The sequence below is a fragment of the Saimiri boliviensis genome, chromosome X (assembly GCF_048565385.1).
Source record: "Saimiri boliviensis isolate mSaiBol1 chromosome X, mSaiBol1.pri, whole genome shotgun sequence".
NCBI classification, from domain to species: Eukaryota; Metazoa; Chordata; class Mammalia; order Primates; family Cebidae; genus Saimiri; species Saimiri boliviensis.
Genome location: NC_133470.1, coordinates 12228214 through 12255203, shown reverse-complemented (window position 1 = coordinate 12255203; position 26990 = coordinate 12228214). Strand labels below are relative to the sequence as shown.

The 26990-nt window shown below is 37.6% G+C and overlaps 1 protein-coding gene across 2 annotated transcripts in view; it reads left to right on the top strand.

Annotated features, from left to right (window-relative positions):
- Positions 1-26990, top strand: part of PIR (pirin) — a 107881-nt gene that overhangs the window by 8237 nt on the left and 72654 nt on the right. For both annotated transcript variants that reach the window (XM_003920344.3, XM_074391805.1), the window contains exons 3-4: positions 5519-5611; positions 26699-26782. In XM_003920344.3, the coding sequence (XP_003920393.1) occupies positions 5519-5611; positions 26699-26782 (177 nt within the window). The remainder of the gene's footprint in view (positions 1-5518; positions 5612-26698; positions 26783-26990) is intronic.

Here is a 26990-nt window from a genome sequence, read left to right as displayed (position 1 = left end):
CAGCCAAGTTATTTGCCACTTTATAACAAGGGTAATCTTTCCTTCAGTTTTCAATGACATGTTCCTCATTTATGCCTGAGATCTCATCAGAATGGCCTTTACTGTCCATATTTCTACCAACGTTCTGTTCAGGATTACTTAGGTATTCTTTAAGAAGATTGAGGCCAGGCGTGGTGGTTCACGCCTGTAATCCCAGCACTTTGGGAGGCCGAGGCGGGTGGATCACCAGGTCAAGAGATCGAGACCATCCTGGTCAACATGGTGAAACCCTGTCTCTACTAAAAATACAAAAAATTAACTGGGCATGGTGGCGCGTGCCTGTAATCCCAGCTACTTGAGAGGCTGAGGCAGGAGAATTGCCTGAACCCAGGAGGCGGAGGTTGCGGTGAGCCGAGATCGCGCCATTGCACTGCAGCCTGGGTAACAAGAGTGAAACTCCGTCTCAAAAAACAAAAACAAAAACAAAAACCAAAAAACAACAACAACAAAAAAGAAGATTGAGGCCAGGCACAGTGGCTCATGCCTATAATCCTAGCACTTTGGGAGGCCAAGGTGGCTGAATCACTTGAGGTCAGGAGTTCAAGACTGGCCTGGGCAACATGGTAAAAACTCGCCTCTACAAAAAATACAAAAATTAGCTGGGCATGGTGGCTGGCACCTGTAGTCCCAGGTACTTGGGGTGCTGAGGAGGGTGGATTGCTTGAGCCCAGGAGGCAGAGGTTGCAGTGAGTCAAGATCATGCCACTGCACTCCAGCCTGGGCAATAGAATGAGACCCTGTCTCAAAACAAAAACAAAAAAGAAAAGAAAGAAGATTGAGACTCTTTCTACAGCTCTCCTCTTTTCTTTCTGGGCCCTCACTAGAATTACTCTTAATGGTTCATTCACAGCAATGTAGGCTTTTGCTAGCATGAATTCAAGACTTCCAGCCTCTAGTGTTTAAGTGTAAGCAGTTCCAAGGCTACTTCCAGTTTTAGGTATTCATTACAGCAGTGCTTCAAGTTCTTGATACCAATGAATAACTACTGTTCTGTGGGTAGTGGATGGTGATAAGGGTAGAACTAAAAAGAGAGAACCTTTTTTTTTTTTTCACAGTTTATTTGACAGCAGGGCATATTTGCTCATATAAAACTCTTTGATACCGAGAAGCAGTATTCATTTATCTTATCTTTACCCATATTTTAATAGAACCACAACAACATACAATTTAAAGGTTATCTTAGAGCTCCAAACACTTTGTTTTCTACCTGGGGGAGTGATGGCTCTGATATTTATAGGACTGGTGCACTATAATGGATACCACCCATCTATGTAGAACCTACAGTGATTCAGGCACTGGACCAGGTGTGCTACATTCATTGTGTTCAATCCTTTTAATCTTCAAAGGTATATATTATCATGTGAAGAGAAAGCAGTGTATAATAAGGTATGAGAATTCTCAGCCTCTCCTCCTACCAATCCCAGTTCTGTTCCTGGACTTTTAATAAGCTGATGTGGATTAATAAATGACAAGGCTGAAAGGAAACAAATTTGCTTGGTTGATTTTCACTGGAAAGGGCAGAGAGTTACTGGTGAAAGAGATAAGAGTAAATACAGAAGGTGAGAGGGGAGGAGGAAAAAAGAAAAGAGGTGTCTTCAGATGGTTTGAAGTGATTTGAACAGTTAGAATGAGAGAAAATGGAATCATGGGAGACAGATATATACATGGAGGGGGTAAGCGGGATTTTAAGCATATCTTTAAATTGAAGCCTCTTTTGATGTTTTTGAGAGGATTCAATAAACAATTTGAATTTATTTTCAATTACTTTTAAATCTTGGACTGGATGAAACACCAGGTTGAGATAAACTACAAAGTACCCCAGCTTTATATGGGTTGCAGTCCACATTTTCAAATGAAGAAATTGAAACTTGGTTAGGTTAAAAAATTTGAAGTAGCTTGTTGACTGTATACATATGTATGTGTGTTGTATAATATATATGTTATGTATATGTGTGTGCATATTTTTTCATAGAAAGTTAAAACAAGAAAGATAAAATTGGAGACTGAGACAGTTTCATACTTTTATTTCTAGTGATAAGACAGAGTAGACACCCTGAAATAAATTACTTAAAAATCAATTAGCTGAGCTGCCAAGAGGTTGGTGAAGCTCTTAGAGCACAAAAACAATAAGAAAGAAAAAATGGAAAATCTGAATAGTTTCATAGCCATTAGGGTAATTGAATACATATTTTAAAAGTTTATAACAAAGACAACAGGACCAGAAGATTTCACAGACAAATTTTACAAAATATTTAAGGTGTAATTCTAATAATGCACAAACTCTCCAGGGGATAAAATCCAAGGAAGTGCTCCTGAAATTACTTCATGAAGTTGAGGTTACTTTGCACAAGGACAGCAAGTGAAAGAATAATTACATCACATTAATGAAAATGTTTGCAAGAATCATAGAAAATTAACTAACCAAATACAGCAATGTATTAAAAGATAATATATCATGACCAAGTTTGGATTATCTCAAGAGAGCAAATTTGGTTTAATGTTAGAAAATCTATTTGTGTATTTTATTAACGTTAAGAGATTAAAGGAGAAAAAAATCATGTAAGTATCTCAATACTGTGGAAAAAAACCATTCAACAGAATTCAACATCCATTTATGTTTTAAAAACAACAGCTTTGTAAACTAGAAGTAGAAAGGAAACTCTTTAACCTTATGAAGGGACTCTACAAAACACCTGCATTAAACAAGCATATTACCAATGAAACTCGATAAAGCAATCTATGTAAAATCAGGGACAAGACAAGGATGTCTACCACTATCATTTCTACTCAAGACTGTTGTAGAGATGCTAGCTTGTAAAAATGCAAGAAAAAGAAATAGAAAATATAAGGATTGAAAATGAAAAAAAAATCCCTTGTTATTTGCTAATGGATGTTGGTTGAAATATTACTACCAAATATTCACTCCTTCTCTATAATAGGATTTTGCACTCCCATCCATTTTTAGGTACATTACCCATGAGACACATAGGGAGGGATTAAGTGCCCTCCTCTTTGACTTCGGGTTTGGCCATGTCACATGCTTTGACCAAGGGGATGCGTTAATGTGATTGTGAATGGTTGACTTGACTTGCTTTTTGCTCCTGCCCTTGGCTATGGGAACATAATGCCCTCCATAGTGGCCACTGTTTCAGCTTGAGTCCCAGAGTGAGAAGACGTCAAAGCCAGCCAGGCCTATAAAAACCCAGAGAAATTGCAGTCTGCCGTGTCTTTAATCCAATGCAAGACAAAAACATTCTTTTGTGAACTATTAAGCAAAAGTTTATTGATAAGTACACTGGTGATTTGAACATCAAAGAAAAGGTACAGACAAATCATTCAAATTAATTAAGAGCTTAGCCGTGTTCAGAAATCGCCTAGCATGTTTCTAATTTCCAACAGAAAACTGTTCAAAATATAATATATAAATGCTATTTGCAGAATTCCATTAAAAATATGTTAGCTAGAAAAGTAATTTTTAAATATATGTAAAATCTTTATGGAGAAAATTATAAATCCTTATTGAAATATGTTTAAAGACCTAAATAAATGGGGATAACCATGGTTATATTGAGGAAACGTTGAGGAAAACTCAATATTATACAAATGTCAGTTCTTCACAAATTGATCCATAGATTAAAACTAATTCCAATCAAATGTTCAAAATTTTTCTTCATAGGATTTGAGAAATCTTCTAAAATTCATATAAAATAACATGGTCAAGAATAAGCAAGACAATCATAAACATATGTTGATGATAGCCAGATCTGTTTCTACGTCTCATTTGAGCTTGAGATTGATCTTTAGTTGCCTGCTAGCCTTTGCATAATATAATGTGCACTCAATATTAATAGTTCTATTTATACAGATAACATTTATATGGATATCTCAAATTCAGTGTGACCTAAAATGAAGTCATCATAGCTACTTCAAGGCAGCTTCTTCTGTTACGTTGAGTGCTGAATGGCCCAACCATCTCCCCAGACATCATAGTTAAAAATATGGAAGTCAGTTAATGCTCTTCCTTTTTGTCTCATAAATATCTACCCAGTCATTTAACCACTCTCCATCACTACCACCATTGCCTTGGTTCTGGTCTTTGCCTTTGTTCAGACTATTTGAGATAACCTGGTATTCTTTCTCTGCTGTCTTCCTTTACCAAACCATCTTCCACAGAGTGATCCTTCTAAATCTGATCATGTCAAACTCTGATGAAAACTCCCATCACCTTCAGGATAAAACCTAAACTCCTTTAAGATTTGTCATCCATCATCTGCCCATGTGTCTCATAATTCCGTATGCATCTTTTGCTCCAACACAGTAGTTTCCCTGCAGTTCTTCAAGCATGCCAAGCTGTTTTTCTGCTCTTCTACCTGGAATATCCTTCTTTCTCCTTTTCTCCCATCTACTTGGTTAACTCAACTATATACTTCAAGATAGACATTAAGTGCCATTTTTCTGATTTTCCTGAACTTCTCTGATCCCATCCCACTCTCATATGTGTAAAATTGTCTTCCTCCAAAGCATTTATCATCTTGTTGCAATAATTGATTTTCTAGTCTGTTCCCCTGTAAGATTGTGAATCTGTTTAGGATACAGAATACATCTTCTTAGTACTTGATTATTTATATTTTAGATGATGATAAAATGTTTGTCCACTCTTTGTGCTTCTCATAAAATGTCAACTCTGTAACATAATCCATGAATCCTTGTGTGTATGTGTGTATTAGTCTGTTTTCATGCTGCTGATAAAGACATACTTGAAACTGGGCAATTTACAAAAGAAAGAGGTTTAACTGGATTTACAGCTCCATGTGGCTGGGGAGGCCTCACATTCATGGTGGAAGGCAAGGAGGAGTAAGTAACTTCTTACATGGATGGCAGCAGGCAAAAAAAAGAGAACTTGGGCCGAGAAACTCCCATTTTTATAACCAACAGATCTTGGGAGGCCGAGGCGGGTGGATCACGAGGTCAAGAGATCGAGACCATCCTGGCCAACATGGTGAAACACCGTCTCTACTAAAAATACAAAAATTAGGCTGGCGTGGTGGCATGTGCCTGTGGTCCCAGCTACTCGGGAGGCTGAGGTGGAAGAATTGCTTGAACCCAGGAGGCAGAGGTTGCAGTGAGCCGAGATTGCGCCACTGCACTCCACCCTGGTGACAGAGCAAGACTCCATCTCAAAAACAAAACAACAACAACAACAAAATAAAACCCTCAGATCTTGTGAGACCCATTTACTATCACAAGAACAGCATGGGAAAGACCCGCTCCCACGATTCAATCATCTCCCACCAGGTTGCTCCCACAGCACATGGGAATTATGGGAGCTAAAGATGAGATTTTGGCACATGGAACCAAACCGTATTAGTGTGTATAAGGAGTTCTTCCTGAAAGCAATTTTTGTTGTAAAAAGTTGCTCATTGGCTATGGTTATGGCTTAAAAGACATACCTAATCTACAAATTTTATTTTTATTTCAGTTAAAAAATCTGGATCCATTTTTACTGTTTGATGAATTTAAAGGAGGTAGACCAGGAGGATTTCCTGATCATCCACATCGAGGTTTTGAAACAGTAAGTACAATAATTTGACTGCAGAAGTGTGTATTTTGAAATATACCTCTTTCTTCTAATAGAAAATTCGATTTTAAAAGCAATAAGTAATAGGCTAAAATTCATTTGTAAGTTACAGGCTATTTTACATTAGATATACTCAAATGTAAATATTTACCATTTTTAGTATTCTTTGAAATTATGCCACCAAAAACATTCGTATTTGAGCAGTTAATAAACTGCCTTATTAAAATATTTTTAGAATTAAAATAATTTATTGGGAATAGAATAAACTATTTGTGATTAACATACTTTTATGTAGAAAACCTGTTTCTAATCATGCCACTATCCTGCAGTCTGGGCAACAGAGTGAGACCATCTCTCAAAAAAAAAAAAGGAAAAGAATAACTTGTTTCTACACAAGAATGTTTGGATGTGTGTAACCTCTTGTAACATTATAAACTCCAAGAGACAATCCAAGAACTATCTGAGTATTTATACCAACTTCTAAGGAATTATAGAATCAAGGGGCCTGAATTTAACAGCCTAAAAATTAGGATTTTAAAGGACGTACATATACATTTACTAGTTTAATTGGAAGAGTTAGAGATTCTACTGAACACTTAATGTTTAGTTTTAGGTAGATACAGATAATATTGTGGCACTTTCAAAGATTCTATTTTTTTTCTTTCTCTGGCTACAGTCAACAGGGAACTTTCAAAGATTCTTATTGTCCACACACATATATTCTGTGGAAGTTCAGGGATACTTACTTCCTAGTTACAAAGTTTAGCCATCTACTCATGAGAACAACCTGTATTCGTAGGGAAAAGACCAGGGCTTGTTAAAGGCTTAGTATATTTGTTTGTAAAGCCAATTAGTGAATGAGTAAATATTTATTGAAGGCTGGTGACATGCAAGCCTTGGTGTAGGGTGATCTTTTGTATGTTAGGGTGTGTTGTGTATTGGGAAGTGTGGGCAGAAGGCAGAGGGAGGGAGCTGAAAAGGGTGAGGCATGATCCCTGCTTGCCTCCTATGGAGTCTAATTAAGGAGGTTAAAGATGTATGGGAAAGAGGCACCACCACAATGTAAAAGGAGAATGAACCAAGAAGTTTCTGGAAGTAGGATCAGGGTAGTTGGACTCTTTTCCCTTCCTCATTTAGCCATTCACCTTCCAGTTCCCTTCTCTGCTAACACATTGAAGGTGCTATGGCTTGCTTTGCAGCAATAATGGAAGCCGTTCCTTTAACCTATCCTACACTCATGCTGGATTCTGACCCTGTTCCTGGAAGACGTCTACACTCTGTGCTCTTGCTTGAGCTGCTTCTTGTCCACTCCATTCCCATAGCTCCACTTACCACCTTACTAATCCTTCAAGGTCATTTCAGATATCACCATCTCCATCAAGTTTTACAAACAATCCCAAAAGGATGCACTTTCTCCTTCATTTTGTCCTCATCACATTATATTTTACCAGTCTTGTGCACATGATGCCTTTTTAATGACCTTGATTGTATTCTATCTATCTTGCATTAGAATTGAGGATTTCCTCAACCTCCCCTCACATACCCAAGAGGACCATAAATTGCTCCAGCTTGAGATCATTCTCTGTATTCTCTATGTGGAGCTACTCAGTAACTACTGGTTGAATTTAATTGGATAATAAATTGTATTTGTTGAAGACAATGAATATATTAAATAAAATGAATGAATAAATATATTACTTTCATTTGCATTATGGAAAATGCTTTCTGTGTGTGTGGGGGGGAATGCTTTATAAATTATAAGGTACTCAATTTTAAGCAACTCCCTGAAGGAGTGTAGCTGTAGAATATTGGTGTTTGGCTCTTTTGATTAAGAATTTTCCTTAAAACTGTAACTGTAATTATTTCTGAGTTCATTTACTTGCTAAAATTTATTTTTAACCCCCAAATCAATACTTGTGGTGCTTTTGTGGTAATTTGTGGACATGTGTAGAGTGGCAAAAAATTTGAGCTGCCCAATGCACGCATTCCCAGCTGAGGTTAAATGAAGCAATGCCCTTTTTCTCTTGTTTCACAAGAAAAATGTCATTTTCACAGTATATTTAGTGTCACTTTTTCCACATTTTTGTGCTTTATGTGAGTAATTTCACTGTTTAAATGGCTCCCACGCACAATACACTAATGCTGTCTAGTGTTCCTAAGTGTTAGAAAACTGAGATGTGGCTGACAGAGAAAATACGTGTATTAGAGAAACTTGATTCAGGTATGAGTTGTAGCACTGTTGGCCTACAGAACAATGTTAGTTAATCAACAATATATGTTAAATAAGGTATCTTTTTTTTTTTTTTTTTTTTTTTGAGACGGAGTTTCGCTCTTGTTACCCAGGCTGGAGTGCAATGGCACGGTCTCGCCTCACCGCATCCTCTGCCTCCTGGGTTCAGGCAATTCTCCTGCCTCAGCCTCCTGAGTAGCTGGGATTATAGGCACATGCCACCATGCCCAGCTAATTTTTTGTATTTTTAGTAGAGACGGGGTTTCACCATGTTGGCCAGGATGGTCTCAATCTCTTGACCTCGTGATCCACCCGCCTCGGCCTCCCAAAGTGCTGGGATTACAGGCTTGAGCCACCGTGCCCGGCCTAAATAAGGTATCTTTAAAGAGAAATACACATAAAACAAAGTCATGTATTGACCAACTGAGCAAAATATTGGGACCAGAGGCTTGGAGGAACACAATCCTGTATTTATCCTAGGAGCAATGGTCTAGTATTCTCTAATTCAGTGATCATGGAAACTATATATGACATTTTTCTATAAAAATGATGAGAAGCAACTCTTATCAGTTTTCCCCAGGAGTGCAGGTAAGCCAGGGACTCAAGTGGTAAGCCATTATCTCTTAATGTGAGCTTTAAAAGCCTAAAATTTAAAGCCAGGCCCACTTGTCGTCTCTCATCACCTCTCTGGAGCATTTTCTAGATTATACAGGCTTGTAAATTTGGAAAATGCTGACTAGGGTAAAGAACAAATTTAGGATCACCTGTGATATTAGTGCACCATCCAGAAATAGCTATTGTTTTTATTTTGCTATATTTTCATTCAGTATATTTTTTCTGATGCCATGCTATTTCTGTTTTTCATCTTTTTGTTAACTTAGTATGATATCATAAGCATTTTAAAATATTGTTTAAAGAACTAATTTTAATGGCCTCATTAAGCATCTGCCATGATGGTTGTACCAACTGATATAACCACAGTGATGTGTACTGAAGGTTCCTGTTTGCCCTCAACATCACCAACTTAAATTATTTATTTGATTTTTCTTACCTTTGCCATCTTGGCAAGTGAAAAATAATGCTGTATGATAGTTTTTATTTATATTTCTCTTATTTGAGTGAGGTTGATTTTCTTTTCATTTTAAAACATTCATTCATATATATTTAATATTCTTGGCTTATTTTTTTTTCCTGCTGGGTTGCTGGTATTATTTTTATTGTTTTATAGAAGCTCTTCACATATTAAGGAAGTCAGACCATTTTCAGTGACAGGAATTGCAATAGTGTTAAGAGGGATTGGGCTTGTTTTATATGCCTGCAGAGATAAACCTTTGAATACAAAGCAGAGATACCAACTAGAAAGAAGAACTTTGTAACAATTAGTTATGCAAAGATAGAATAACTAATATAAGCATGCACTGGAGCAATAAGGCATGCACTGAATGGTCACATAATTGATGGGTTATCAGGATCAAGGTCCTCAAAATTGTGATGTGCTGGAGCTCACATTTATTTGTTTTTTAATAAAAATGAAATTATACTTTACTAACACATGAGTATAAAAAGTAACTAATATACATATTTTGAGTGCCCACTTACATTTATTTAAACTGTTCATGATACATGATGAAAGAAATGTGGAGATTATTATATAAAATTCTCATTATCTCAGTTGTGACCCATGAACCAGCAGTTTTATCATTTGTAGTCTCAGTCTCCACTTCAGAGCTCTGAATCAGAATCTACATTTCTACATCATCAAATGATTGACAAACACATTAAAATGTGAGAAATGCTGGTCTAGATGATCTTCCAAATCAGAAATACGATTCTATGAGATAACTAAGAGAGAGAACCTGATTTTACTGGGTTAATGGCTAATCAATTTTTAAACTTAACTCTTTGGTTTGAATAGCTATATATTTTCTATTAAAAATTTGCCTGAAAATTGAGAAGGCATATTCTAGGGAAGAGGTACAGCTAGTGATCACAAGACAAAAGGAGAAATGCATTCAGTTTTTCCTGCCAGGAGTTTGTGCTCTGGGAAGGATTGTTTTTCAAAAGGCCTGAGTAGTAAAAGGTGAAATAATTTTGCAGTTACCCTGTTTCTGGTCAGGCCTGATATTGTGGTTTATTTAGGGCAACTTTATTATCAGAAACAAAGAATGATCTGAGACATGGCAAAGTCCTGTTAAACTTTAGCTCGAAAAAGGAGGTACTTGTAGATGGGACACTGTTGATGAACCTCTCACCTACCCTGGAAAGAAATATGTCTTGTGCCTTTTGAAATCATCATTAAATGATAGCCTCTGGACTTTCAGGTTTTAGCACTGAAAGGCTCCTGTCCCCAGGAACTGCTCAGTCCTGAGCGAACTGAGATGATTATTCACTCCTGTTTAATTAAATTTAAGAACTGTTAGGAGGAAAGCATCCTGCTCGCTTTGCAAGGACCTTTTAGGGTGGTCTTGTCTACTGTGTTCTCAATTAGGCTGAGAAGTGTTTTTAAATTTTTTTCACTACAAGCCTCAGCAAGTTCTTTGATTTTGTTCATGAGAACAAAACCACCCTGTTTCCAAGGGTGTGCCCATCAGAAAAGCCACGCTCATATTTACTGGTTGGTAGCCGACAGTGTTTACATGCAATGCCTGAACCATACACAGGAGAGAAAGGGAAAGGTCCTGGTGATTCACACCTAAAACTTACGACTGGATTCAAACCTCCCACCTCTCACACAGCCTGTTTTTTTTTTTCCTAGCTTGCTGTGTACCACTTTAAAAGCAAACCATACCATCAAGGCTGGGGGAAAAAAAGGCTTGATTAAATTAAACATCCATTTGGAAAGCCAGGAAAGGATACTTTTTCAATATCATAAAGACTCTCTATTGTTCAGGGAGCATCTTTTGTTATATTTAACGCTGAGATCTTAGCTATATTCCTAGAAATATGAGAAAGAAGACAAGACTGTCTACCAGAACCATCACAGTTTAATTGGTTCTGGAAACTTTGAAGCTATTAATAAGTAAGAGTTACAGCTGTTGGAAAGGAGGAGAAAAATTATTTGTAGGTAATAAAATAATAAAACTCACAGTGGCTGAATGTGGCTTTGATTGGTTATATGATTGGAGGAGGGAGGAGGGCTCGGGATTTGTCCTGAAGTTGTGATTACAGTGAAGCACATAAATCTTAACATATATATTCATTTGGCATGATTTGAGAGTGAAAGTAACAGATATAAGAAGGAAACTGAAGCCACTTGCATTCTCAAGACACCCCTTGGCACCACTGTACCAAGATTGTCAACCAAAACCTATTAGTAGATATTTGGATGTAAAATAACTATGTAAAAATCAATAATTATCCTGCTTAAAGGCAATAATCAGATATAATGGGGGTGTTAAAGAGAACTAAATACGGCCTGAGAAGGACTCTGTACTTCTATATTTGAGACCTTGTAGAGAAGCCATAACCTAACTTAATACAGTAGATAGACAAGATTGAAAACCTAATTTAGGAGTATGTGCCTATAACAATAGCTGAGTCTTGGCTAATCCTAGCCGCCATACTTCAACCACTCATACACTGTTGGGTGTTCAAACAAGACAGAGGCTTGTTTGAACCAATCCAGCTGTTTCTGTACCTCACTTCCGATTTCTGTATGTCACTTTCCTTCTGTTGTCTATAAATTTGTTCTGACCACGGGGCATCCCTGGAGTCTCTCTGAATCTGCTGTGATTCTGGGTGCTGCCAGATCTGCTAATCATTTTTTTTCTTGGTCTATTAAACTCTGTTAAATTTAATTTTTCTGAAGTTTTCTTTTTCTTTTTTTTTTTTTGAGACGGAGTTTCGCTCTGGTTACCCAGGCTGGAGTGCAATGGCACGATCTCGGCTCACCCCAACCTCCGCCTCCTGGGTTCAGGCAATTCTCCTGCCTCAGCCTCCTGAGTAGCTGGGATTACAGGCACGCGCCACCATGCCCAGCTAATGTTTTGTATTTTTAGTAGAGACGGGGTTTCACCATGTTGACCAGGATGGTCTTGATCTCTCGACCTCGTGATCCACCCGCCTCGGCCTCCCAAAGTGCTGGGATTACAGGCTTGAGCCACCGCGCCCAGCCTGAAGTTTTCTTTTAACAGGGGAAAGCATCGTACTCATAATGACAGTAAGAACCCGATATAATTCCCTAAAAAAAAGTTATTCTCCTTTAACCCAGTAATCCTACTTCTATGAATCTAATGATCTCTGGGAAAACGCCAAAGTAAGAAGAAAGGCTTATTATCAAATATTTATTCTGGTATAGTTTTTTTTAAAAAAGTATTCAAAATAGTAGAGGAATAATTATGTATCTAGAAATTATAAGAAAATTGTAATATATTCAAAAGATGGAATGTTATGCAGCATTATCTATAAAGACAAATATTGTAGCCAATTTAAATATTCATCAGTTATGAACTGTTTAGATTGGGGTTTTTTCAACCTCCACAACTAGTGACTTTTTGGGTGCATAATTCTTTGCTATGGGGGGCTGTTCCATGCATTGCAGGACGTTTAGCAGTGTCCTTGGCCTCTACCACCGAGGTACCAATTGCATCCTCCTACACCTAGTTGTCACAATAAAAAAATGTCTCCAGACATCGTCAACTGTCCTCTGGGGGTGTGAGAGAGGGCAAAATTATCCCTGGCTGAGAACCAATAGTTTAAATATGTGTGTCCAATAGCATGGCTTACTGTGTAGTCATTAAAGAGAATGACATGGCTTGATAGGTCCTAATATAGAAAAATCTTGATGATATTTGGAAAGTGACAGAGGCAAGGTGCAGAATTGTTGTGGCGTAGTGTAGGATTTATATAAAAAGCAAAAACTATACCTTTTTTCTTTTTTAAATGGCTTATTACCAAGTTTATTGTGGGGAAGATGGATTATTATAATGAATGATTATTTCTAGAGACCACCCTGATGCAAATAAAATACATGTTATAGGACCAAAAGAAGATGGTGTTTAGAGAGAAAATGAACACATGATAACAGGTACAAATATGTATTTACAAAGCTTTTTAAAAAGTAGTCGGTGGTTAGGTGTGGTGTCTCACGCCTGTAATCCCAGCACCTTGGGAGGCGGAGGCGGGTGGATCATGAGGTCAGGAGATCAAGACCATCCTGGCTAACACAGCGAAACCCCATTTCTACTCAAAATACAAAAAATTAGATGGGTGTGGTTGCATGTGCCCATAGTCCTAGCTACTCGGGAGACTGAGGCAGGAGAATCACTTGAACCTGGGAGGCAGAGGTTGCAGTGAGCTGAGATTGTGCCACTGTACTCCAGCCTGAGTGACAAAGCAAGGATCCATCTCAAAAAAAAAAAGTCGTGGTTTACAGTATATTTGTAGGATTGTACAATCATCACTGCTGATTCCAGAACACTTTCATCAGCCCAGAAAGTAAACCTGAACTCATTATCAGTCATTTCTCATTCTTCTTCCCCCCAGCTCCTAGGAAACACACTTTCTGTCTCTATTTATTTGTCTATTCTGACTATTTCATATAAAAGGAATGATATGGTATGTGGCCTTTTGTGTTTGGTCTCTTTCACTTAGCATAATGTTTTCAAGGTTCATTCAGTTTGTAGCATAAATATTTCTTTATATACCTGCCTAATATTCTATTGTATGGTTAGACCACATTTTGTTATCCAATCATCCACTGGTGGACACTGGGGTTGTTTCCATTTACACCTTTATTCATGGACTTGCCTGGATTATCTCTGAAAGGACCCTCAAGAAACTCATAATGTGACCTCTAGGGAAGGTTAGTGGGTGACAAGGGAAAGTTATGGACAAGATCGTTGGTTTTCGCTGAACCCTTTTTTTCTCTTTGTACCTTTAGAATATTTAGTTGTATTTGTTAATTATTTAAGAAATTCATGTGTTCAAAATTCCTTCTTTGCACACCAGCCATTCAGATATTTAAAGACAAACCGTGCTTTCATGGTTAGTGAAGAACATGATAATCACTTGTTCTCCAGGAACTCTTACTGAGGGCTCCTACTTGGGTTTGCTCTCTCCAGATAAAATGGACGTTACCTATGTTCTATTCCTGTCAACCAGATAAGCTAATAATATATGCCAATGTGTAACGGGGATGAGAACTTTCTCTAAAAAAATTTGTGCATCATTAGAGAGGCCCATGAGATTTAAGAGTGCCTTAAATCAAAAGCATAACTTTCTCCTCCACAACACATTCCCTAGCTGAAAAGAAATTAAAATAGTGAGTGCATTCATGAGTTTGGACTTTCAATTTACATGAAACTTAGAAAATAAATAAGGAGGAACAAGATGGGGATAGTTGAAGAAGTTTCATGTTTTGAGGCAGAAACTATCCCTTCTAACAGAAGGGTCTGGGGGGGGAGCTTCAGGGAAAATGTGGCCATTTAGTAAGGCCTTAACCAATAAGTAAGATTGGACTCTCTGGATAGTGGAGGTAAAGATGAAAGACGGTGTGGGGATATGGTAGAAACAGTGAGTAGTGTAATTCGGCTTGCAAATGGGATCTGGACGGGTGGGAAGCGGGGGTGGGGGTGTTGTAGGGTCTAAACTTTTAGGATGGGCCATTATTGGGGAAGGACTCCAAAGCCCAAGGTTGATCTCTAGCTATGAACCAATGGACAATATTTCACATCCTGAAACTGTCAACTTACAATCACGTTAAAGCAAAACCATTTTTAGCCTAAAAGTCATGCTTTTTGTAGAGTGCTGTCTATGTCAGTGGTTCTTAACAGGAGGTGATTTGTCCATCTGGGTCATATGGCAATTTCTACACTTGCTGTTAGCCGAAAGCCCAAGAAGCTACTCATTTGGCAATTTCTGTAGTAATTTCTGTGTCACAACTGGGGAGTGCTACTGCCATCTAGTGGGTAAAGGCCAGGGATGCTGCCAAACATCCTGCAGTGCACAGGGCAGTTCCCTCAGCAAAGAATTAAAGCCTGGTCTGTGTTAACAAGCATAGGTCATAAGAGGGAGGGTAAAAATTTAACTGAAATATTCTTTGAAAGTAGTCCAGATAAATTCCCAATAAATTTCCCTGTACACCCCACTCACACCACATTGCAATTACAAACAAAAACCATTCATGTCTTAAAGGCTACATTCCAAGAGTTTTTAAGTAGAAAAATTATGGGGTTGTGGGGAGGCATGGTGGCTCATGCCTGTAATCCCAGCACTTTGGGAAGCCAAGGTGGGGAGGACCACCTGAGGTCAGGAGTTCGAGACCAGCCTGGCCAACATGGTGAAGCCCTGTGTCTACTAAAAATACAAAAAATTAGCTGGACGTGATGGCGGGTGCCTGTAATCCCAGCTACTCAGGAGGCTCAGGCAAGAGAATCTCTTGAACTCGGGAGATTGAGGTTGCAGTGAGCTGAGGTCGTGCCATTGCACTCCAGCCTGGGTAACAAGAGCAAAACCCTGTCTCAAAAAAAAAAAAAAAAAAAAAAAAAAAAAAAAAATTGAGTTGGGGGAGATGTAACAAAGACTATAAGCCAATCATTAAAACATTATTTTATGTCAACAAATATAAAATAAGGCTTTTCCAGTGAAATGAAAAATAAGTCTAAAATAAATTAACATAGATCATTATATGATTTTTAAAAGGTTTCATGCAAATCATCAACACTACTAAGAAAGCTATTTCAAAGTCATCCAATCAATAGACTCTTAGAATCACAGGCCTGACCACACAGGATTAAACTTGAAGGAAATTTGCCATGCAATAATATTAACTACTGATTTATGAGAAGCTTCATCTGTTAACACATTATCTCTAAGCCTCACAACAACCTTGAAAAGTAAGAATTGTTATCCCCCCATTTTACAGGTGAGGAAACTAAGGCTCAGGAAGGTGGTGACTTGCGAAGTTCACACAGGCCATACAGAGCAAGATTTGGTGGGCCCATCTGATCCCAGGCCCATACTTTTCCGCTATTCTTTGCTACAACTCCTTCTGAAACGAAGTTCCCTTTCTATATATGTGATATTTTCCCAATACGTTGGCACATTCAGATGATTAAAAGACTTTTAATATCATTAGAAATGAGACTGTACAGGTGACATCTATCATAAACTATGAATAAACACCCCATACTCCTTCTGCCACTCACTTACTGTGGGACCTATGCTTTCATGGTCCAGGGATCGGAATTTTCCTACCTGTAGGTGCAAAATAGTGGTCTCACTTGTCCTTTAAACTTTCAGTAAAATGAGGAAATGGATTCGGTTGATTGTACCTGGCTATTTAAGGACAATCATTTAACTTACTATAAAGGGCAATCATTAATTATAGCTGCAACACTGTTCATGATCTAGTAGTAATATAATAATTAACAAATTCATGTTTTGAATTGCTTATAACTTGCTACAACGTAGTTTTCCCCTCTTTCCATATACCTCCTCACCTTAAATTTTTCCTCCAAATTTCATCTTTTTAAGACCCACTTTGCAGGATTCCTCCTCCACGAATTACTCCCTCATTCCTCTCGATTCTTTGTCACAATTAATCTTCTGTGTTTTCACTGGATTTCCTTGTACTTCTCTTTATCTTTCATTTCTCTTCTCCGCATATTTTAGTGGTTTATCTTCTGCTAGAGTGGTAGCTCCCTGAAGGGAAAGGAAGCAATGACCACTGTGTTCCTTCTGGGCTATTCCTGACTTCCTGTTTGTGAGTTTGTAATGACATTTTATTTTGAGTGGGTCAGAATGAAAGAAAGAAAGAAAAAGAAAGGGGAGAGTGGAATGATTAGCAAAGTAGTGGGCCTTTCCTAGAGATAAATTTATTTTATTTAAAAGACTGTTCTTTATTCAGAATTGCTATTCTTCCTTGCTTTGGTTGCTAGAATGCCATTTCTTTTATGAAATGATGACCATAATAGATGACTTTTCCCTTTCACAATCTGAGTTTAAAAGTTGGCATCACCACCCACCATTGAGGAGTATTCTATAAAATACTTCACCAATACTCTTCAAAATTATCTAGCTTATGAAAAACAAGGAAAGAGTGAGAAACTGTCACAACTGGAAGAAACCAAGGAGACATGATGACATGGATCCAAGACCAAAATTGGATATTCATAGAAAAACTGGTGAAAGCCATATAAGTGATATACGTTAGTGAATGGCAATGTATCTACATTGGTTTCTTAGTCTTGGCAAATGTTCCAAGGTTATGTAATATGTTGATGCAGCAGAAGCTGGGTGGACTCTCCATACTATCTTTACAATTGTTATGTAAGCTTAAAAATTACTTCAAAATTTAATGTTTATTTTAAAAAGACTAAGGAAGACAAAACATTGGCATCCCTCTCTCAGATCTCTTTATTATAAAATGTTTTATTGCTTCTTGATGTCCAAAATCCTGGGGCCTGAGGCCCAGTCATATCAAGTACAATGATCACATTCAGTAGAAGTTTGAGAAATTAAATTTACAGTAAATTGAATCAGGGAATCATAATAATAATGTACCCATAAAAAGGTGTCAGCTGCTTAATGAAATTTTAACAAAATATTAAAAGGAAAATTGGCATGAGTCTCGTATCTATCCCTCTGTAAGACCCTTGTGAGTCCCAAACCTGCCTAAGACCATATGTACAAACAAGTGTTTTCAGGCACTTCATTCTTAGGTGTCTGCCTTAACAACTTTTAACTGGAGACTGTACTGAGCAGAAGAACTTCCCTGTATACCACAACATAGTGATCCCTTAATGACACATGGCAGCCTGCCACAGTGACACACAGTCTTTAAGCAGAGAAGCCATGCATGTACTACAAGACATATTTAGTAATCAGTGGATCTATTGGCAAGACAGATCTGGTTTGGTGAGGTTTGATTTTAGGAAAAGAATGAGCATACATAATTTGTGTCAGCAGAGGGCTCTCTTAAGCAACAATAGTTCTGACTACCCATTTTTTTCTCCCTTGGGTACAGAGAACACTTTGGTATGTGGAAATTTGGGTAGTTATAGAAGTTAGCAAGCCATTCCCTTCAGGCCTCTTCAGTATAACATGGAAATTAAAACAATGGAAATGAACATCTTGAGCACGGTTTACCAGATGTAGCTGGTGCCAGTTAAGAAGTTGGGCTGCTGATTACATGGGGACCCAGGAGTAGCTTGTTGGAAGAGATTCCTTAAAATGTTTATTCCTGATCTGGGTTTGAAGGAGAAGGGGCATTCCTGGTCCTGGGATTCTAGAAGCAGCCGGAAGTTTCTGAGGGAGTTTGCAGTTCAGCTCTCTTGAATAGCTAGGTTTGGGAATATGATTATCATGAACCTTGATGTCCATGTCAGAAATTTCAATCAGAGTGAAAGAAAAAAATAGATTTGGGAGACTTGAGAATGGGAACAACAAAAAAAGAGACGAATAAGTCAGTTGTTGTTTTCTTTGTAGTTAGATGTTAGGTAGAACTCTTTGATATCCACACCAAAGAAGGATTTAATGATCAACTCATCTCAGGATCCTGTGGCTTTGGGATCTTCCATAAACCTCCTCTCTTCACTCAGAAATTATGAGGCTTATTTTCAGCTTTGTGTATATTAGCAGTAGGACCCTTTCTTTGCCTGAGATAGCCAGTTTGCCTGAAGCCATTGAAGTTGGCAAAGTCCTCCTGTTACCTGTGTGAAATCCCTGCAGTTCTGGCTCCTATTGCAATTGTCATGGGATTTCTCCTCTGAGACAAGCCCTGTTCTCCCAGCACGAACATGATAGACAATATGTCGTCAGCATTTGTGAGACAGCATGGGGGTTGGGGGTGAAAATAGGTTTATTCTCAGGGACAGAAAATGTTGGTTTAGATCCTTGTTCTGCTATTATTAACTGTAACCTTAATCTCACTAAGCCCTGATGTTTTCATCAATAATATATAGGTGATCACATATTTCCAGGATCAGAAGCTTTGTAAATGTTGAAAAACTATGCAAATATAAGATGCTATTCATCCATCTATCCATCGATTGATCAATTCATTTATTCATTCAACAAATCTTCAGTACCAGCTGTATGCTAGGCACCATTGCAGCCAAGTTAAAAAAGTCCCTGCCTTCATGGGTCTTACATTCTCTTAATGAAGACAGACAATAAATGAATAACAAATAATTACATAATATAGTGTCCCATAGTGGAAAAGCTAGGAAGAAGAAACAAACCATGGTAGGAGGATAAAGAATTGACTGATAAACTAGACCAGATAGGCTGGTTGGAGGTGGCCTTTCTTAGGCAGTAACATTTGAATAGAGGCCTGAGTGAAGTGAAGAGGCGAACCATGAGACTATTGGGGGGTGGGGAGCTATTCCAAAAAGCATGAGTGAGGATCCATGAATGGGATCTCTGCCCATGGAGTTGTGGTGGCTGTGCCAATTCTAGAGTTTCCTAGACACCTGCTAATGGCCAGGTGCTTTGCATACATTACTCAGTCCTTACCACACTCGGAGAACTTGCCTCCCAGGTCCATTCTGTACATGAGGAGACTGAGCCTCCAAGAAGTGAAGAGACTTCACCCTGCATACCAAACCTGGTAAATGGCAAACCAAAGCTTTGCACCACAGCCGCAAAGCTTGAGTAGTTTTTGGAGACAGGGCCACACCTTCAGGGGACAGAGTGGAGGGAGTCTCGGAAGCACTGGTGTTTCTGCAGGGTGGTGGCAGGGAAATGTCAAGGCAGGACCTGGTAGAGCTTTACAATACTTGGATTTGTCCATTGGACAAATACCTGAACCATGTTGGTTATCTTTTCATTTTTGTTAAAACCACTTTCTGGAACTTGTAAAAGTGCTTATGTGGGGGTGGGATTGGGTGAGTCAATTTAGTGCGATGGTTTTCCAGGTTTCTACTCAAGTCATTAAAACATTTTTGTAAAATAACTTGAGTCCTTAATTGTATGGATTCAAACATCCCTGAAGACCAGTTAGCAGCTTCTATTATGCAATATGTTCCTTGCTGGCATCTCTCATCAGCCATGACCTCAACTCATGTTTTGTTTTGTTTTTCTCTTTTTCCTACCAAACTACTAGTAGACAAAAATAAAAAATAAAAAAGCCACCATTTTAAAGCAAATGGAAATTAAAGGAAAACATCGTTTTCCCTATAATATAAATGTTTTGCTTTAAAGAAGAGGTCTTGCATCTTATTCCCAAACACTGAATGAGGTACTACTCAGACTCTGCCTTCTCAATACCAGTCAGAAAGAAACAACAAACTATATTATCTCTTGCGTTGTAATTCTTCAGAATTAATTTATAGCTCCTTGAGGTACACCTTTCCTAAACTTCACATGGCAAGTGACACTTTTCTTTCATCACCATTGTGTGTTTTGTCCTTCTGCCCCCAGACACAAACACATAAGGAAATAAGAACTGACAAGGAAGCAAAAATATTTAGTAAAGACCCACGGAAAGAACTAGAAGGAGGAAAAAAGGAAGCAGGGCAAAGAAGCACGTCAAGTGCTTTAAGAAAACACCTGTTTCAGATTACAAATTCTTACTTAATTAGACACATGCAACTCTTGAGTTTAAACATAACACTCACAATTTGTCAGCCACCCGCGGCAATTCTCCAGGTGTTTGTGATTATGTAATACCCTAAAAAATCATCTGGATTGTGTCAACTCTCAAAAGTACTGCTTCGGTTTTTAAAAAACTCCTCTACAGACATTAATTTATATGTGAAGTCTCAGTCTAGCATTTATACTACTTAGCAAAAAAAATAAAAGATTATAATAAATAAAAGGTCAGTGGTTTCCTTGGTTTCTGATTTTTCCCCCCAAAGGGGCTGAAAGTATTTTTTTTTTTTTTTTGGTTTTTGTTTTTTGCTTTAAGTAGTAAAAGGTAGGCATTTTGTATTCAATAAAACTTCATTGACCAGATTTCTCTAATTCAGGTTTTATGATATTTAGGATAGGAGCAATGAGGTTTAATTGTTTAACCAGGGAAAGAAACATCCACACTGAAAAAGTAGAGGAAGTGGGGAATAACTGTTTACTGAATCTTTTTAAAAAGTGTTGAAATTGCTTCCTAAAATCAAATTTGGAGAAAAAAAAATCTTGTTTCCCACTTAGAGTTTTGTCTTCAAATGAGTCATACTCACCAAAATTTACTTTTTAAAGTTGCTTGACATATTTTTAGACAATGCAACCTGAAAGCCCTTAGACTTGGATAATTGAAAAATATTCGGGGGTGGAAAAGAATATGATTTGAAAGGGACTCCTTTGAGAACCCAAAGGGGAGCTTCAACCCAAACAATGGAGATTGCCTTTCTCATGCAATTATCTTAATTAAACATGCATGTGCAGCAGGAAAAGAAAAGCAGTTCTAGACACTACCCCTTACAGTTTGGCTGATTGTTCGAAATCTGGAAGCTTTTGTTTGTCGCCTTACATTTTTAAGCTTTGTATTAGATCCTAAATGCTTTGTTACTATTCTGACATAAGTGCTGTCTGTAAAAATTGCAGGTTTTTTCCGCACAATAACACATGTTAAAGTTGGAGCTGCATTGTCCTACATGTAATATGTAGTTACTCTCTGATTCTTACTGTTTTCCCTTGGGTCTCACTGCCTTCCTATCCAGCTCCGGTTCACTTAACCAGGGAACAAGATATTCATCAGCGTCTATGTAAAAATAAACTATCCCACTTACTTTCACCCACTGATTAGCGGCAGCATCTTTGTTTTTTTCCAAAATAAAAAAGTTTTCCATTGTATGAAAGTCAATTATTGCATAAAATTCAAACTAATGGAAAAGTGGAAAGAAGCATGTCTGAAATTCTACTATCCGGAGATGACTACTGTTCACATTATGATGTATGTTCATCCAGGTTGTTTCCATTATATAAAAGACAATTATTGCAGAAAATTCAAACTATTGGAAAAGTGGAAAGAAGCATAGCTGAAATTCTACTATCTGGAAGATGACTACTGTTCACATTGTGATGTATGTTCATCTGGGCACCTCCATGAATACTAACACAACTGGATATAATTTTATTTAAATGAGTCCATTTAAATACATTGTTTCGTTTGTCCCCTTTAAACAGAATTGCTGTTCTATAATACACTTTTTCAATTAAATAATCTTTCATTTTATTGTGTGTCAATAAGTAAAGATCTAGATCACTTTTTAACAGTTGCATAATATTCTCTTACATGGCTACTCCGTAATTTAGTTGGTGCCACTTACTAACCCATCATCCAGAATGTCCCTGTCTTTTACTATTACAGTAAATGTTGCAGAGAATAGAATTGTGCAGAAAACCTTGTATTTTTGTCTCCTTAGATTTAAGTCTCAGAAGTGTACTATTTGCATTTAAATCCTTCATCCATTTGGAGTATGTTTTTGTATATAATGTGGGATTACTGTCTTTTCTCATATGGTCATTTGTTCCAACATCATTCACTGGAAAATACATCCTTGCCCCACTGGTTTGAAATTGCTACTATCGTATATTCATTTCCCATACAAATGGGTCTCTCCTATCCCTGTGCCAATGTTGCATTGTGGCCATTACCATAGCAAGTTCCCAGATGGGGGTATTAGACTTCAAACCTTCAAGCCATCTGCCTGTGACCTGCTGGGGTAAAGGTCCTGCCTAGGTTATTCTGTTCACAGTACACCTCAATGATATTGTTCTGCAGGATGAAACGTGGAGAGTCCTCATGTCAGCCAGCCCTGATTTGCACTGTATTAAGTGCTCTATAAATATTTTGTTTCAAGAACTGGCATCCAATAAAGTTAGCTTATGAAGAGTTTATTATAAACCTACAATATAAAATGTCAACAACATGACAGTAGCAAGGCTTTTATTGCTTTTAGTTTAGGTATTAGGAGGCATAATAAATAATCTCTTGTTCTCCCAGACTGAATTCTCAACCAATTGAGAAGATGAAGGAGTAAGAAAGATGGCAGACAAAAATACCTTTATTTCTGATAAAGCTGATACTGGAGAAGGTGGCTTATATCTGCAGGCAGGTGGGCTTCTGAATACTGCACCTGAAAATAAGGCAGACTTACTTAGATCTCACCAGCTGTGCTAGACCCCTGTAGGCTACCACCACAGATGCTAGTCCTCTCATAGAGGCAAAGAGAGAAAGAGGATACTTGTTTTCTATGGATAGGCTGACTCTCAAGAGGAGGGAGAGAGGAGGGGGCTTGGCTCTGCAAACTCAATTTCTACTTTCAAATCTACCAATCCTACTTACTATATGTCTTCCTCGTGAGAATATAAGCTTCATGAAGACAAGTACTGTATTTGTCTTCTCCACTTTTTTAACTTCCAGCACAGTACTTAGGACATTATAGGACGTCAGTGAGTATTTGTTCAATGAATGTTGTTGGCGCACTTACCTACTCAATATATTATTTTAAAATTATTGTATCATACGTTTTATATCTATGAATTGATATCTTATTATGTCCTAAATACACAAAAGTATAGGGCAAATTAATAAATAACCATTGCCATTTATGATTTTTAAAACAACTTTTGGAATATTTATATAAAAAAAGACTAGTTAGGTCTACTTTTTATGCCTTAGGATAAAGCAAAAACATAGACTACAAGAACTATCTGGCTTTGACATATTCGATGAGTACTTGTATAGAGGAAATAACAATTTTGTTTGTGTAAAATGGCAATATCTGATGTATATGCTGAGAACTTCATAAATATTTTCTCTGCTCTTGCCTCTTGGGCATTTTCTTTTGTTTTTCTTTCTTCTTTAAATCTTATATTTCCATTCTGTTTGTGTGTGTGTGTGTGTGTGTATTTAGGGATTTGTTGGTAAAAAGCATTACGTATTCTTTTTAAGTACTGATTTAAATTGGTATATTTGGTTGAATATATTTGAGTAAAAATTAGGTCTGGCTGCATAATTATGAGAGATGTTGGGATTGTAGTCAAAGGTTACATTTTTTGGTTCACTCATTTAATAATGGTTAATAAAATTTTAAAGTAAAATATCCAAGACTAAAAAGGATAAACACATTGTTTTAAAGAAAACATTTAGATAGCTAATGTACAAAAATTCATCCAATAATGATAATGTAAATGTTAGAACTTATTTCCCTTAAGCTTAAGTTGGGGAGCCACACGTGGTTTGTAGATAAATGTGGTTTTACACATGCCTTTCAGAACTGTTTAGGCTGATTGGTATTTCTTGCAGGAGTCACAGATAAATTTTCCCAAATGCATACAAAATGGATGTCGAATCCAAATAGATCATACAAAAAGAGCCCATGTCCTGACACACAACAGTTTAAGCTTTAAGTGCTAAATTATGTATTTCAAATAACAATGTTACCATGTGCCTGAGGTAATTTAAAATTCTCGCAAATTATTTGGTATCTTTTAATCTTTATTTGCTAGAGTAATCACAATAGCCTTAAAATGAGAATTTTAGAGTTCTTTGATTTTTCCCTTTAGTAGAATAATAAAATGAGAAGGATTTAATTTTCTTCTGCTTTTTAGAGTTGATGTGAGTCTTGTTCTACCAAAATGTACTGTGATTGCAGAAAGTCCTGGGAAGATTTTTCTATCCACACAAAATGCCTACCATAGTAGACTGCTGATTTTCAAGTTCATTCTCTCTAAATCTGTGCTGTCAAATAGAATTTTCTGTAAAGATAGAAATGTTCTATAATCTGCACTATCCTATATAGTAGCCATTAGTTAGATGGGGCTTTTGAGCACCCAAAATGTGGCAGGTGCACCTGAGGTGCTAAATTTTAAACTTTATTAATTTTTGGTTTATTTGTTTGTTTGTTTTGAGACAAAGTCTTGCTCTTATAACCCAGTCTGGAGTGCAATAGCGCAATCTTGGCTTACTGCAACCTCCACCTCCCGGGTTCAAGCAATTCTCCTGCCTCAGCCTTCTGAGTAACTGGGATTACAGGTGCCTACAACCATGCCTGGCTAATGTTTTTGTATTTTTAGTAGAGACAGGGTTTCACCATGTTGGCCAGGCTGGTCTTGAACTCCTGACCTCAGGCGATCTGCCTGCCTCAGCCTCTCAAAGTGCTGGGATTACAGGTATAAGCCACTGTGCCCAGCAAATTTTATTTAATTTTAATTAATTTAAACTTAAATAGCTACATGTGGCTACTCTATTGGACAGCATAGAACGTCTTTCCACTTTTAGATTTAGTATGGACATGTCCCTGGAAAAGTTGACTTTAATTTATGTGAATTCATTTAACATATTTTATGAGCATTTATTGAACACCTAGAGAGTTTATGTGCTTGGTGTCAGAAATACTTTTCCTTTGGATTTCCCGAGGCAGCTTTTTGGGGAAGGTGTGGCAACCTCACATATGTCATCCCACACACTTGTGTGAACAAGTCTTGGTAACAAGGACTCTGCTGGTTCAAAAGGAACTGGCTCTCTGTCACGCTGATCTCCAGGGCCCACCATGGCAGGGCCATCATCTGCTGGGCTGAAGGGTGAGTGGGGGCTCCTTTCACTCAGCTGTGGGCTCTGGCAGGCTCAGGCCTTTATCTGCTAGGAGGAAGGGGCACCTAGGTGAAATTCTCTCAAAGACATAAGGGCTAATGTGGCCCTGTCACAGAGATTCTTTCTCTCTCTTTACTCCACTTAGTTGCTCCTGACATTTTCCTCAACAAATTTTCAGTGGAAAAAGCAAACACCTCTTCACAGCTACCCAATACCTACTTTTTCCAGCTTTATTGAGGTACAGTTGACAAATAAAATTGTTTATATTCAAGGTGTATAATGTGATGATTTGATGTGTCTATATGTTGTGGAATGATTACCTCAATCAAGCCAAGGTATCCATTATCTCACAGTTACTTATTTTTGTGGTGAGAGCACAGAAGATCTCTCTTAGCAAATTTTACGTGTATAAGATATTACTATTAATTCTAGTCACTCTGCTGTACTTTAGGTCTTCAGAACATATTCATCTTGTCACTGAAAGTTTGTATCCTTTAATCAACATCTTCCCATGTTCCCTACCTCCTGACCCCTGATAGCTCCCCTACTCTGTTTATGTGAGATCATGCAGTATTTGTCCCTCTGTGTCTGGCTTATTTCACTTAACATAGTATTCTCCAGGTTCATCCGTGTTGCTGAAAATGGCAAGATTTCCTTCCTTTTTAAGGCTTAATAGTACTCCATAGTGTATATGTGCCACATTATCTATTTATTGTTCAACAGATACTTTAGTTATTTCCATATCTTGGCTATTATGAATAATGCTGCAATGAACATGGGATTATAAAATAACTCTTTGAGATAGTGATTTTATTTTGTTTGGATATATACCCAGGATGAAATTGCTGTGTCATCTAGGACTTCTAGTTTTCATCTTTCCAGGAACCTCCATATTCTTTTCCATAATGGCTATACTAATTTATCATCCCACCAACAATATATAAGGATTCCCTTTTCTCCACATCCTCACCAAAACTTGTTATCTTTTGACTTCTTGTTAATAGCTGTCCTAACAGAAGTGAGATGATATCTCATTGTAGCTTTCATTTGCATTTTTATGGTGATGTTGAGTACCTTTTCATGTACCTATTGGCCATTTGCATGTCTTCCTTGGAAAAGTGTCTATTCAAGTCCTTTGGCTATTTTTTTTTTTCTTTTACCAAAAGCTTTCGAGACTATTCCAAGTAATGGCTATTTTTCTTTTTAGTGAAAAAGGAACTCATGGAATGGGAGACAGTGTTTGCAAACTATATTATCCAATAAGGGATTAAGTTCCAAAACATACAAGGAACTCATACCAATCAGTAGGAATAATTAAATAATAACCCAGTTTAAAAAATGGGCAAAGGACCTACTTTTTTCCTGTTTTTCAAAGGTATCCTACCTTCTGGAAGGGGGCAGCATGGCCCATGAAGACTTCTGTGGACACACTGGTAAACTGAACCCAGGAGATTTGCAGGTATGGCCAAGGACAAGGAATTGCTGGTGGTTTAATAGTCTCTGGGTGTGCATGCTTGATCCTGCCCACTTCCAGTACATTCACCCTTTCCACATTCTCTCTGTTATATTCTTGACTACTCCCTTTCTACAGATCCTTTCACTCAGTCTGGGAACCACACAGGTCTCTTATGTTCTTATTTCATACTTTCCTTCACCCCTCAATCACT